The sequence below is a fragment of the Macadamia integrifolia genome, chromosome 9 (genome assembly GCF_013358625.1).
Source record: "Macadamia integrifolia cultivar HAES 741 chromosome 9, SCU_Mint_v3, whole genome shotgun sequence".
NCBI classification, from domain to species: Eukaryota; Viridiplantae; Streptophyta; class Magnoliopsida; order Proteales; family Proteaceae; genus Macadamia; species Macadamia integrifolia.
The window spans coordinates 31,626,606-31,639,881 of record NC_056565.1 but is presented as its reverse complement, the minus strand read 5'-3'; the positions used below and the strand labels follow the sequence as shown (position 1 = coordinate 31,639,881).

The window sequence follows — 13,276 nt, the reverse complement described above, 5'->3', positions numbered from 1 at the left end:
GAGGGTCTGAGTGTAACAGATGAAACATTCAAGATAGGGGAGTGTAAACCATTCTTTTTATTTTTGATTAAAATGTTTAAGCTATATTTGGTAGCCAAGAAGGAAAAAAAAGAAAATTACAAAAGACATAATAAGAAAAAATTATAATTATTGATGATTTTTTTTATGTGTTAACTTCTCTCTTCAAATTCAAAAATTTTGGATTTTCTTTTCTTTTCTATTATTGGCTTCCAAACATAGCCTTAGTGATTTCTTCATTGAAAAAACAAAAAAACCTAAACAAAGAGGAAAAGAGTTCGGATCTGGATAGGGTTGTCGGATCATTTGCTCAACCCAACGCCTCCTTTTCGTAGAAACAATAGTCAAAAGCTCGGTGATACTGAACGGTCGATTGCTCTCCGTTATGGTGCCTTCTGCAACTGCTATTCTTCTCAGGAGGTTCATCTCCTCGAGCAGACAAGGTAATCTTCCGTCCCTATCGTCTTTTTCTACTACAACTCATCTCTTCCGATCTCTACAAACCCTAACTTCCATACCTTCCGAACCCGAATACAACAATTTCCTTGGAGAAAACGAAGCAGGAGCTTCCAAGGACGACTACTTCGCTGCCATCCACCACATCTCCAACATCGTTCGCCGCGATTTCTACTTGGAACGGACCCTCAACAAACTTCAAATCAATGTCACATCCGAACTCGTTTACAGAGTTCTCAGAAGCTGCAGTAAGTCCGGCATTGAATCCTTCCGTTTCTTCAACTGGGCTCGGAACCAGCCCCGCTACGAACCGACCTCCATTGAATACGAAGAACTTATCAAAACCCTAGGACGAACCCGTAACTGGGAAACCATGTGGAAGATCGCAGAACAGATGAAAAAGCAAGAACTTGTCCTCACTCCTGAGACCTTCTCGTTGATTATCGAGTCCTATGGCAGGCACGGGCTTGTTGATCAGGCGGTTGAGGTATTTAATCGGATGAGGAACTTCAATTGCCCTCAGACCACAGAGGTCTATAATTCCTTGCTTTACTCTCTCTGCGAGGTTAAGAATTTTGAAGGGGCTTATGCTTTGATCAGGCGGATGGTACGGAAGGGAGGCGTTCCTGATAAGAAGACTTATGCCATTCTTGTTAATGGGTGGTGCTCAGCTGGAAAGCTCAAAGAAGCACAGGAATTCTTGGAAGAGATGAGTAGAAAGGGTTTCAATCCTCCTGTTCGTGGTCGTGATCTTTTGATAGAAGGTTTGCTCAATGCGGGTTATCTCGAATCAGCGAAGGGATTGGTTAGGAAGATGACTAAAGAAGGGTTTTTGCCGGATATAGCGACGTTTAATGCTCTTTTGCAAGCTATTTGCAACTCTGGAGAGGTAGATTTCTCTATTAATCTTCTGCATGATGTTTGCAGATTGGGGCTTTGTCCTGATACTAACACTTACAAGATCATGATACCGGCTGTATCGAAAGTGGGTAGGATTGATGAAGCATTTAGGCTTCTCAATTGCTCAATCGAGGAAGGTCACAAGCCATTTCCAAGTTTATATGCTCCAATTCTTAAAGCACTTTGCCGGATAGGTAAATTTGATGATGCATTTAGCTTTTTCAGTGATATGAAGGCCCAGGGTCATCCACCGAATCGGCCTGTTTATACAATGTTGATAAAGATGTGTGGGCGTGGTGGGAGATTTGTTGAAGCTGCCAATTATTTGGTCGAGATGACTGAATTAAATATGTCCCCCAGGCTGCAGAGCTTCGATATGGTTACTGATGGATTGAAGAACTGTGGGAAGCATGACCTGGCTAAGAGGATTGAGCAGTTAGAGTTATCTCTTCGTGGGGTTTGACTGAGACTCGGAAATTTATAAATAGATTTTTCTCAAGATGGCTGCCATGCTATTCTTTCCATCATTTGAGTTCAATGCTGAGGGGAATACTTACTGGGAATTTTGAGATGGCAGCTGCGTGGCAGGTAGGCTTTAAGTTTTGTGTTCTGTGGTCTGCACATGCTTTGGTGCTTGAGCTTTAACTGTTATTCTACAACAATATAGCTATTTCTAGTTAGTTAGATTTCTGACTCATAGTTTGTTTTTATTTATTTATTTTTTAATATTAAATTATATAAGTATTTCATAAAAGTGCAAGGATAAAGGACCATAAAATCTTAATCAGAATGGCTGTATAATCAACATTACAGTGCTTCAGTACCTGCAGAGTGCGTATACAAAAAAGCTAGAACCAGAAAAAATCCTGCTAGAGACTAGCACATAACAGGATTGCAAAATAGGGAACAAATTGGAGAAGATTTATAGCTTAAAATTGAGAAATCGGAGAATCCCAATATTTCAGTCGTCGTCAAATCTGTTGGTGGAGTAGACCTGCAGAATTTGATAGAATTCTGACAACAGAATAGGGATCTGCTTAGAAGTCCCTGGAAAAACTAATAGCAGAATTAGAATAGAATATCAATCGGAATTCTTTGGGGAACAGATTCAGAATTTCAGAGAGAATGAAGTCAGAATCTAGTATTTGAAATTTGAAGTAAACCAGATCAGTAACTGGAGAGATATTGAAGTAGAATGCAATCTGAAAATTGATCTAGAGCGGGGGTACCAAAGATTAGTATAAGTAATAATGAAGAGGAGAAAAGCAACAGTAGAAGAGAAGAGTTTCTTGCGAATTGAGGGACAAGGTTACAAATACATAAAATAGTGGGGGTTTAAGGAGATAGATCGTGGGGCCCACACCTCCTCTTCCTTTTCCTTCCTTTCTTTCTTCTATTCACAAACCCATGATATGTTGCTTGAAGAACTTCACCAAAGCTTCACATGAATGTTTGAAACCATTAATGGAGCTTGAAGCTTGGAGAACTAGGGTTCAATCTCTCGGGAGCTTTCTCTTACTCTTCAAAAATCTTCCTCAATCTTAACCTTTCTTCAATTCCTTGAGTGTGTTCTTGAATGCACTTCACCAAATCGTCATTTGAAAGCTTGAAAAACAAATGGAGCACAAAAGATTTGGGGATTCTTGGATTACAGATCAATGGAGCTGGAGAAATGCAACCCTAAAAGCGATGCAGGAGGTAATGGAAAAACAAGAATAAACAATGCACACATGTTTACGAGGTTCGGCAAGATTGCCTATGTCTTCGGTGAGATGAGATTCTGTTTCACTATCAAATGTGAATGTCGTTCTATCAGGGGAGGGGGTGGGACTGCACCAGTACTCCCTGGATTAAACTGCGACGGAATACAAGACATCATACACCAACAAGAGATTCCTCTCCTCATAAATCACTCCTGTCGAGCTCAAGAATATCTCCCATATTATCAATCTTGAAGCCTTAAATTCACTACTTCAGCGCCGTTATCGGACATTGCAGGCTGATGTAATGTAGAACTAGATTGACAAGTGATGTAATACTGTAATTGAGGAAGCTCAAAACAGTACCAGGGTAGGATCTTTTCTCAGAGAATAGGGAATTCTAGATATGGAGAATAGGATATTGCTAAAAATTGTTGAAAGATGAAAAGGATGGAACAATAAACAATAAAATAACACCCGAGCTTCACACCGCAAGGTGGATCGACTGGATCAAACACCAACCTACCTTGATCAAACACAAGGGATTTCTTGATCAAACACAAGAGATTCTTGATCAAACACAAGAAGAGAGTTGCATAAGCAAACTTTGTTTTCAAATTCTGAGTTGTCCTTAAATGCTTACAATTGATCCCTAGTTGTAGGACCAACTCAACAAAACATTGCACACCCAACTTCCAACTAACAATAGTAGAAAGTCTTTACTTATTAAAGTTGGGGTAGGAAAGTCTTCACCTTCCAACTACTGAAGTTGGAAAAGTCTTCACCTACCAACTACCAAAAGTGGAAAAATCTTCACCTCTTAAAGTTGCAATGGAAAAGTCTTCATCCCCCAACTACCAAAGGTGGAAAAGTCTTCACCCATCATCACTTACAAAAGTGAATTGATCCCCCCCTTTTAGAAAAGTAAAAAGTAAAAGTAAAAGTAACTTCTAACCACTTAAATTGAACCGATATTGGACCAACATGGACTATGGTTCAATTTGGACTAAACTAAGACAAAACATGAAATAAAAGCTATGGAAATTAATAAGCATCAACAAGGTAAGGCCACATGCTAGTTACTCTTGTTGGCCTTCTTCCTACAGATGTAGGTCTTCAGATCTGCATCAGCTCCTCCCAACTTGAAAACATTCGTCTCTGACTAATGGGTGAAAGACATGTAACACTCATATGAGTCAGGATCGAGTCGCTTGACGTCATCAACATGAATCCAAGTGCAATCAGTCCATTATTGTCCCTTCCATTTGACAAGAAAAGTGTGATAACCGGTGCCACGACGAGTGTTTTTGTTAGTATCATCCAAACCCTCTTCAATAACATCTTCAAGAGGTGCTGTAAGTTGGGGCAACCTTAGCATTTGTTCCAAGTCACCATCATTTGAATGATGTCCCACATAAAGATCTAGGTCAGCTACATTGAAGACATCGCTTATGGTCATTTCCTCAGGCAATTTGAGCACATAAACATTTGGTCCTACACGTTTCAGCAGCTTGTAGGGACCCATCTTCTTTGGATGGAGCTTTGTGTTAACACTAGGTTGGAACCTCTCAGGATTTATGCGAACCAGAACCATGTTTCCTGGTTTAAACTCCACATAACGTCGATGACGATCAGCTGTAGTCTTGTAGACATCGTTACTTAAGGCAATACGTCGTCCCACGTTTGCATGCACCTCTGTGATGTGGCGCAAGAATTCATCAGCTTTAAGGCTGATTCGAGCCTGGAGTGGGAGTGGAACAAGATCAATTGGGTGTTGCGGTTGAATTCCAGGTAATATCTCGAATGGTGTGTTCCCCGTTGTCTTGTTCACTGAGCTATTGTAGGCAAACTCAGCTATGTCAAGGATTGCTGGCCATGTCTTCTCATAATCTCGAACTAAGCACCTCAACAAGTTCCCTAAACTTCTATTAACAACCTCTGTCTGACCGTCAGTTTGTGGATGGAATGCAGTTGAAAACTGTAGCTTTGTGTTAGTTTTCAGCCACAATGTCTTCCAGAAATAGCTCATAAACTTGACGTCATGATCAGAGACAATAGTACTTGGCAGCCCATGCAGTCGAACAACCTCTTTGAAGAAGAGCTTTGCAATATGATAGGCATCAAAGGTCTTTCGACATGGCAAAAAGTGAGCCATCTTAGAGAAGCGATCTACTACAACCATGATGGAATCGTACCGTTCTCTTGTAGGTGGCAGCCCAAGTACAAAATCTATACTAATGTCGAGCCAAGGTGCATGAGGAACCGTAGTGGGGAGTAGAGGCCTGTATTCTGCTTGGTTCCCTTAGCAAGTTGACAGACTCGACACCTTTTGATGACATGATCTACGTCTTTTGCAATGTGTGGCCAGTAGTACCGATCAGTCACCTGTATGATGGTCTTGTCCTTGCCAAAGTGGCCTCCCAAACCTCCTCTGTGTAACTCCCTTATGATGTGATGTCGTAGGGAGGAGTCTAGAATGCATAATCGCGTTCCGAAGAACAAATAACCATTGTGGACAGAATATTTAGGGTGTTGCCCACCTTGCTGTAACTCTGCATATAGGACTCTGAAATCCTTATCAGACGTGTACTCATCTCGTATCTGATCAATACTAATGGCATGTGCTGAAAAAGTATTGATAGTGACCTTTTCGGCTTAAAGCATCAACCACCGTGTTTTCTTTACCAGTCTTGTATTTCATCGCAAAGACGAACTCTTGTAGGTAAGCAACCCACTTTGCATGCTTCTGACTAATTGACTTCTGAGAATGGAGATGTTTGAGTGCTTCATGATCGGTGTAAAGAATAAATTCTTTACCAATAAGATAGTGTCTCCAGTGGCGTAACACTTGGATGACAGCATAGAGCTCCAAATCATAAGTCGAGTAGCGTCGCTTGGCATCGTTAAGTTTCTCGCTATAGAAAGTGATAGGGTGCCCTTCTTGCATCAGCACACCTCCCAACCCAATATGTGAACCATCAGTTGCCACCTCAAATACACGATCAAAATCTGGCAGGCGTAATACCGGGGCCTCCATCATCTTCTTCTTGATAAGATGGAGGGCTTTTGTCGCCGCTGTTGTCCACTCAAACTTGCCTTTACTCTGCTTCATACATTCGGTAATAGGTGCCATGACTGCATTAAAATTTCGAATGAATCTCCTGTAAAATGAGGCTAGACCGTGGAAGCTACGGACTTCAGTGATTGTCTTCGGGTAGGCCAGTTGGTGATGCTCTTGATCTTCTCAGGATCAGCTTTAACCCCCTTAGATGAGACAATAAAACTAAGGAATACAACCTTGGGCAGCATAAAAGAACACTTCTTGAGATTAATGTATAGCTTCTCCATACTGAGCACCCTCAAAACTTGCTTCAAATGGTCGATGTGATCATCTGGATGCTTGCTGTAAACTAAGATATCATCAAAGTATACAACCAAAAATCGACCAATAAATGGACGAAGTACCTGTGTCATAACTAATAACTCGCATGAACGTACTAGGTGCATTCGTTAGACCAAAGGGCAAGACCTTCCACTCGAGCAGTCCATCCTTGGTCTTGAAGGCGGTCTTCCATTCGTCTCCTGGCCGAATACGAATTTGATGGTAGTAGCTTCGAAGGTCCAATTTTGAAAAGACCTTTGCACCGGACAACATGTCTAGCATATCATCAAGTCGTGGTATGGGAAACCTATACTTGACCGTTATTTTGTTGATTGCTCTGCTGTCAACACACATGCGCTATGAGCCATCCTTCTTTGGAGTAAGCAATGCTAGTACAACACAAGGACTAAGGCTCTCAATGATAAACCCCTTCTGTAGTAGTTCATCAACTTGCCTTTTGAGCTAAGTGTGTTCTGTAGGACTGAGACGGTAAGCTGGAAGGTTAAGAAGCACAGAACCAGGTACCAAGTCAATAGCATACTGAATATCGCGCATAGGAGGGAGCTTATTAGGTAGGTCGTCAGGTACTAAATCAGAAAAGTCTGATAGAAGCTCTCTAATAGGCCGTGTGAGCTGATCTGTTGGTGGTGGAGTGACCTCTCTAGTAACCAGGGCTAATATCATGCCTGCATCATGGCTGGTTCGCTCAAACTGCTTTTGTGGAACAACTAAGATTTTCGTCTGTGGAAGGACCAGCATCTTGTTGGTATCGGTGGTGGCTTTCTGGTTAGTCCTCAATGTCTGTCTCTTGCGCATCTCCTCTGGTACATTGATAGGCTCAAGTATAGTGCGCTGCCCTTTAAAGGTAAATATGCACTGATTCTTCTTTCTGCTAGTGAGAACATCATTATCATACATCCATGGCCTCCTTAAAAGAACATCAGTTAGCTTCATAGGAATAACATCACACCATACCTTTTCTTCATATCGAGAAAGTTGTAATGGAACAGAACATCGCTGATTGACCTCTAAAGTATTGCCATTCAGTAGGGATACTTTGTAAGGCTGCGGGTGTTTCTCTACCTTCAAATGTGCCTTCTTCACAAACAACTTAGAGACAACATTAACGCAGCTGCCACTGTCAACTATCACCTGTACAATGCGATCAGTTGAACGCATGCGGCTGTAAAATATGCAAGTACGTCGCCACTCCTTGCCTTTGGTTTCAGCCACCAATATGCGAGAAACCACATGAATTCCATAGGAGTCATCTTCATTTGCTTCAGCCCCATCATAATAATCAACATTTTCGTCTTCTTCTTCTAATGGGTTTGGAAAGATATGGGAACTATCTTCATCAGGAGTATCGTCAGCGTCAACCATCATTGCTACTTTTTGACGTGTAGGACAATTTTTGGCATAATGTCCCCCCTCCTGACAATGAAAGTATTGCACTGTGGTAGTGCTAGGCATAGGTGCTTTCCCCTTGTGATCAGCACGTGGAGGATAAGAAGTAGGATTCTTTGCTGAATTTTTTTTTTGTGATCTCTCCAGCTTGATATCCAAACCTTCTACCCGTAGGAGCTAGTAACTCCTCTGCATGTATTGCCTTCTCGAAGCATTCCCTGACATTAGATACATCTACTACGCCAATAACACGATTTATATTAGATCTCAAACCTAAACGAAAGCGGGAAAGTACTTGTAATTTATTCTCCCTGATGCCAGTGTGTGAATAGAGTGAATCAAACTGCTCCATATACTCTGCAACGGACATACTCCCTTGACGAAGAGTATTCAGCTTATCCTGCAGTTGTGATCTAAAGTGTCGTGGTAAGTATTTGGCACTAAGATCTTCTTTCATCTCTTCCCAAGTAATGGGAGCTCTACCACGATCTTCTAGATCTCTTTCTTCAGTTCTCCACCATTCGCGGGCTGAGCCAACTAGCTTAGTACGCGCTAGTCTCATCTTACGTGACTCAGACAACTCAAACCAATCAAAATAGTCATCTAAAGCAGCCAACTAATCATAAAATACCTGTGGATCATGCTTTCCATTGAACTCCTTTAATTCAAGCTTGACTTTTTGTGAATCATCAGTACGTCGACGGGGTGCTTCAAGATCACCATTGAAATAAGATCTTATATGCTCCTCGAAGGTAGGTGGTGCTGTAGGGGTTCTTTGTTGTGCCCTTTCAGCACTTCTCCTATGTTGACGATGCACAACAGATTGTAGTTGATACCTGTCCTCCCTCTCGAATGGTACATTGCTGCCTTGTATTGGAGTAACACTTTGGTTCTCAAGTCGCAGTAACCTCTCACTAATAGCTTTTTGATCAGCAGAGAGTTGTTGAAACATTTCAATGACTTTTGCCATTGGATCAGGTGGAGGCGGCGGCCACTGTGACTCATTCTCTGCCATGCTCTGATACCAATTGATGTAATACTGTAATTGAGGAAGCTCAAAACAGTACAAGGGTAGGATCTTTTCTCAGAGAATAGGGAATTCTAGATATGGAGAATAGAATATTGCTAAAAATTGTTGAAAGATGAAAATGATGGAACAATAAATAATAAAATAACACCCGGGCTTCACATCGCAAAAGTGGATTGACTGGATCAAACACCAACCTACTTTGATCAAACACAAGGGATTTCTTGATCAAACACAAGAGATTTTTGATCAAACACAAGAAGAGAGTTGCATAAACAAACTTTGTTTTCAAATTCTGAGTTGTCCTTGAATGCTTACAATTGATCTCTAGTTATAGGATCAACTCAACAAAACATTACATACCCAACTTCCAACTAACAATAGTAGAAAGTCTTCACCTTCCAATTACTAAAGTTGGAAAAGTCTTTACCTACCAACTATCAAAAGTGGAAAAATCCTCACCTCTTAAAGTTGCAATGGAAAAGTCTTCATCCCCCAACTACCAAAGGTGGAAAAGTCTTAACCCATCATCACTTACAAAAGTGAATTGATCCCCCCTTTTTAGAAAAGTAAAAAGTAAAAAGTAAAAGTAAAAGTAACTTTTAACCACTTAAATTGAACCGATATTGGACCAACATGGACCATGGTTCAATTTTGACTAAACTAAGACATAAAACATGAAATTAAAACTGAGTATGGAAATTAATAAGCATCAACAAGGTAAGGCCACATGCTAGTTACTCTTGTTGGCCTTCTTCCTACGGATGTAGGTCTTCAGATCTGCATCAACAAGTCAACCAAGTCCTCAAACTGCAGGTTACTTATTCAATGAACAACCAATAACCAAGGTAGAACAGCAATACAAAACAGATCAGAACTAAGGAATCAGTTCTGGAAATCAGGGCTATCGATTCCAGAAGTGAAGGTTTTTGAGATCAGATTAATCTGGCATGAAGGTACATAACAGGTACTGAAATAGACCTTAAACAATCCAAATAACATGGATAATATCAGGGAAGAACATAGGAATCAAGACAGGCCATTAAATTCCTATCAATTTCAGACCCAAGGCATCACAGGTTACTAAAAGAGAGAGGAAAAAAAAAAAAAAAAAATAAAAAAAGGAGATTTCTGATATCTCTCAAACCCTGGTCAGGAAGGTCTCCCTTTTGGGTCGAGTTCCCCCCTAGGTAGGGCTTACCTTCGATCCAAAATTCGTCTGATTCTGATGGTTCAGTTGGGCTAGACAGATATTGAAATTTTCTGACAGGATTGTGTAATTTTCAGGACAGATATTGAAATTTTCTGACAGGATTGTAATTTCCTGGACTGAACTGAAAGAAAACTGAATTTAATACCTGTAGGAAGTTGCAGCAGCAGTAGAACCTTGAGTAATTGAGAGGAGAAGAAGATAAATTAAGGGAGAGGACCTCTCGGGCTTCACACCGCAGAGAGTCAGCTAGATCTCACCAGCTCCACACTCCCGATCAGACACAAGATCCATTCTCAGTAGAGAAGCCAACAGCAACAGCCATTAAATTAGTTTGTAAAAATCGTGGGAGGCTTGTGGCCCTCCTATGCTTTATTTGTAATAAGAGATGTGGAAGGGAATTACATAATAGAAGGTTCCATAAAGTAAACCTTAAATAACTCCTAAAACAATAGTTATTAAAAGCTGGAAATAGAAACTGTTTGAAAAGGGAAATTAAGGACTCATATTACTTGTCCTCTAAGAACAACTAGATCACTTAAATTGAACCAATAACTGAACCAAACCAAATAGTAAACCAAACCAAATAAAAAAACCCCATCTAGACAAAATCGTGCGCTGCTTGGGAGCCCCTAAGCAGCATGGCTGACAGCCCTCTTCTGCCTCCTGGAATATGTCCTCAGTGCTGCATCACTAGGTCATAGAGACAACCACAATCAAAAGAGAAACTTAAAACCACCCAAAACACGTTTTTGGGCGGAGCTGGTCAGACCGGTTCCAAGTCTGTTAGACTGACATTTGCTCAGTCCGGATGACATAACTCCCTCTTTATAACTCCAATGGCCCTGATTCCTTTTGTATATGAAACTAGACTCAAAATGCTACAATTTTCATGCTTTCAGCTACTTCAAGATCTACCATTAAGCCACCTCAAAATGCCTTTCAAGTCACACCATATGCAAAACAGGAATTCTGGAAATTCTGCGCCACAGATAGTGTTGATGTCATATCTCCCTCATCTTAACTCCAAATGACTTGATTATTTTTCCTACATAAAGCTGACTTGAAGGGCTACATTTCTCATGATTTGAGCTTCTACAAATTCCAACTAGAAGGCAGCTCAAAAAAAGGTCCCCGAAGCTTCTGTATGGTGTATAAAACAGAATCTGGGCACCATATGCGGCACCATATGCGGCATCTTTATTCGAGATTATAGATCCCTGATCTGAGCTCAGATTAGCCAGATTCTTGTGCCATTGTGAAGCCTACTCAGAGGACTAGAATCTTCTGGTTTTGAGCTTCAACGAACTCCTAATGAAGGATATCTCAAAACACCCATAAAGTTCCTGTTCCAACAAAAACTTGCAGTTTTCCTCACATAACTGAACCTTTACCTTCGGTAACACCGCTTCACCTTTGACAACATACATGATGTACTCAAAGGCTTAGAGCTGCCACGTCACCATGCCAAATATAGCAAACCTATCATCAACTCGTGATGATGCCAACTGTACCAGTCCTATTGCCGACTGTTAGTCAACTCTCCAGCTATGCCAATTGAGCCATCTCACTGCCGCTGCCACATACCATAACGTAGTAAGTCTTTTCAATTTGTCTGACTCTCTAGCAACTGCCCTTTCATTTGCTCAGCAGCTGCCACACTATCAACAACACATCTCCACAGCTTCTGCCCACTGCATTGACACCTGTATATGATGCTTATGAGGACATTGCAATTGCTCCATGGCTACCCTGGTCTTCCATTGTAATCTCACCTTGAGCCCAGAAGCTTCCAGCTGGCCAACTCACGTACATCAACCTGCTCACCTCACACTGGTTAACCTCTCAATGCTCTTGTATGCTTGGCCAACTCACTTCGTTACTTGCTCAGTCAAACTTATGCATACTCTGTCCTTAACTGAGTGTGTTGACAACAATAACGGCACTAACTTAATGCATCATGTGCTCAACAGTTTTGGTCTTTGAGGAGTTCAGACCTATGTCACTGTGCAACGTGCTCATGAAAATAATCTAAAAATTTCTTTAGAATCGGCTTAGGGAAGTGCTTGAGTTGCTTCTTGTGGTTTGTCCTGTTCATCATTGAACCAATTTTTTATCCAAACCAACCCATGAGATTGGAGATTTCTGGTTTTCTTAATACCAGGATCATGGGGGATCTAGGTAGGATATTAGTTTCTTTATTATTAATTTTTTTTGCCCTGTTGATTTACTTTAGTTGTAACAGGTTACTTCCATTATGGCATATGTATGGAGGGTTTCCTTTGTTGAGTTAAATTGGTTTCCTTAGTTGAGTTAATTTCTGTTTTAGTATGAGATTATGAGTATATTTACAAGTATGTGACTCAATGGAGATTTTCAGATTTAAATATGGAATATTGAAAAGTTGAGGTTGGAACTCATGGTGTGAGTGTTGCATGCTCCCTTCTCCCTTCTTTCCCTTCCACCTTGCGTGCAATTACTTCTTCATCCTTTCTACTCTCTTGCTGTTTTGTTCTCTCTGTCCTGGTGTAACGCAGGCTCAGCAATAGAAACGTTGGACTTCTTCAGTTGTTCACTAATCAGTTCAACACACTAAGATTTGAATCTACGCCTTTGGGCAACCCACCTTGCAAAGCCCTAGGTTAAAATCTTACTGGAGCTGTGAGATATCCGACTGGAGAACAAACTTGATTTCATCTCTAACGCCAGGTTTAGTTTGCAGAAGATTTATTATCCTAATATGTGATCTCTTTGGCCTGCTGTTGCTAGTTCTTAAGAGGGTTAGGAGTTGCAAACCTGTGCCTAAAATTTCTAATGAAACAGCACTCTATCGAGTGAGCTTCATCCATCGAAATCGGGAGAGATCTCTGCTGGTTTTCTGGTTTCCTTCGAAGGAAGGAGATGACCATTGGTGACACTATTTAAATGTCACTATATCATGTTACTTCAAAATTACCCCTGCTTTTATTTCTAATTCAACCCCTCCTGCCCTATGGTTATTTTAATTCCTAGTTTGTCCTTACTCTTTAATTAGTATTTCCCTTTCTATCCTTTCCTTCGTTGTCTTCCTAAGTAGACCCTTAAGATTCTGCTTATTTACCAGATGCCACTCCTCTTTATGAACTTTGGATAATTTACAGAACTGCCATCAACCTTATTATTTGAGTTATTTAACA

General features: G+C 40.8%; 1 protein-coding gene across 5 annotated transcripts in view; it reads left to right on the top strand.

Moving 5' to 3' along the window:
- The first annotated feature begins 273 nt into the window (after nucleotides 1–273).
- The window catches only part of LOC122089319 (pentatricopeptide repeat-containing protein At5g18390, mitochondrial), a 32,193-nt gene continuing 19,190 nt past the window's right edge, over nucleotides 274–13,276 (top strand). For all 5 annotated transcript variants that reach the window (XM_042658956.1, XM_042658955.1, XM_042658954.1 and 2 more), the window contains exon 1: nucleotides 274–1,962. In XM_042658956.1, coding sequence (XP_042514890.1) covers nucleotides 404–1,837 — 1,434 coding nt within the window. In that variant the 5' untranslated portion in view covers nucleotides 274–403 and the 3' untranslated portion in view covers nucleotides 1,838–1,962. The remainder of the gene's footprint in view (nucleotides 1,963–13,276) is intronic.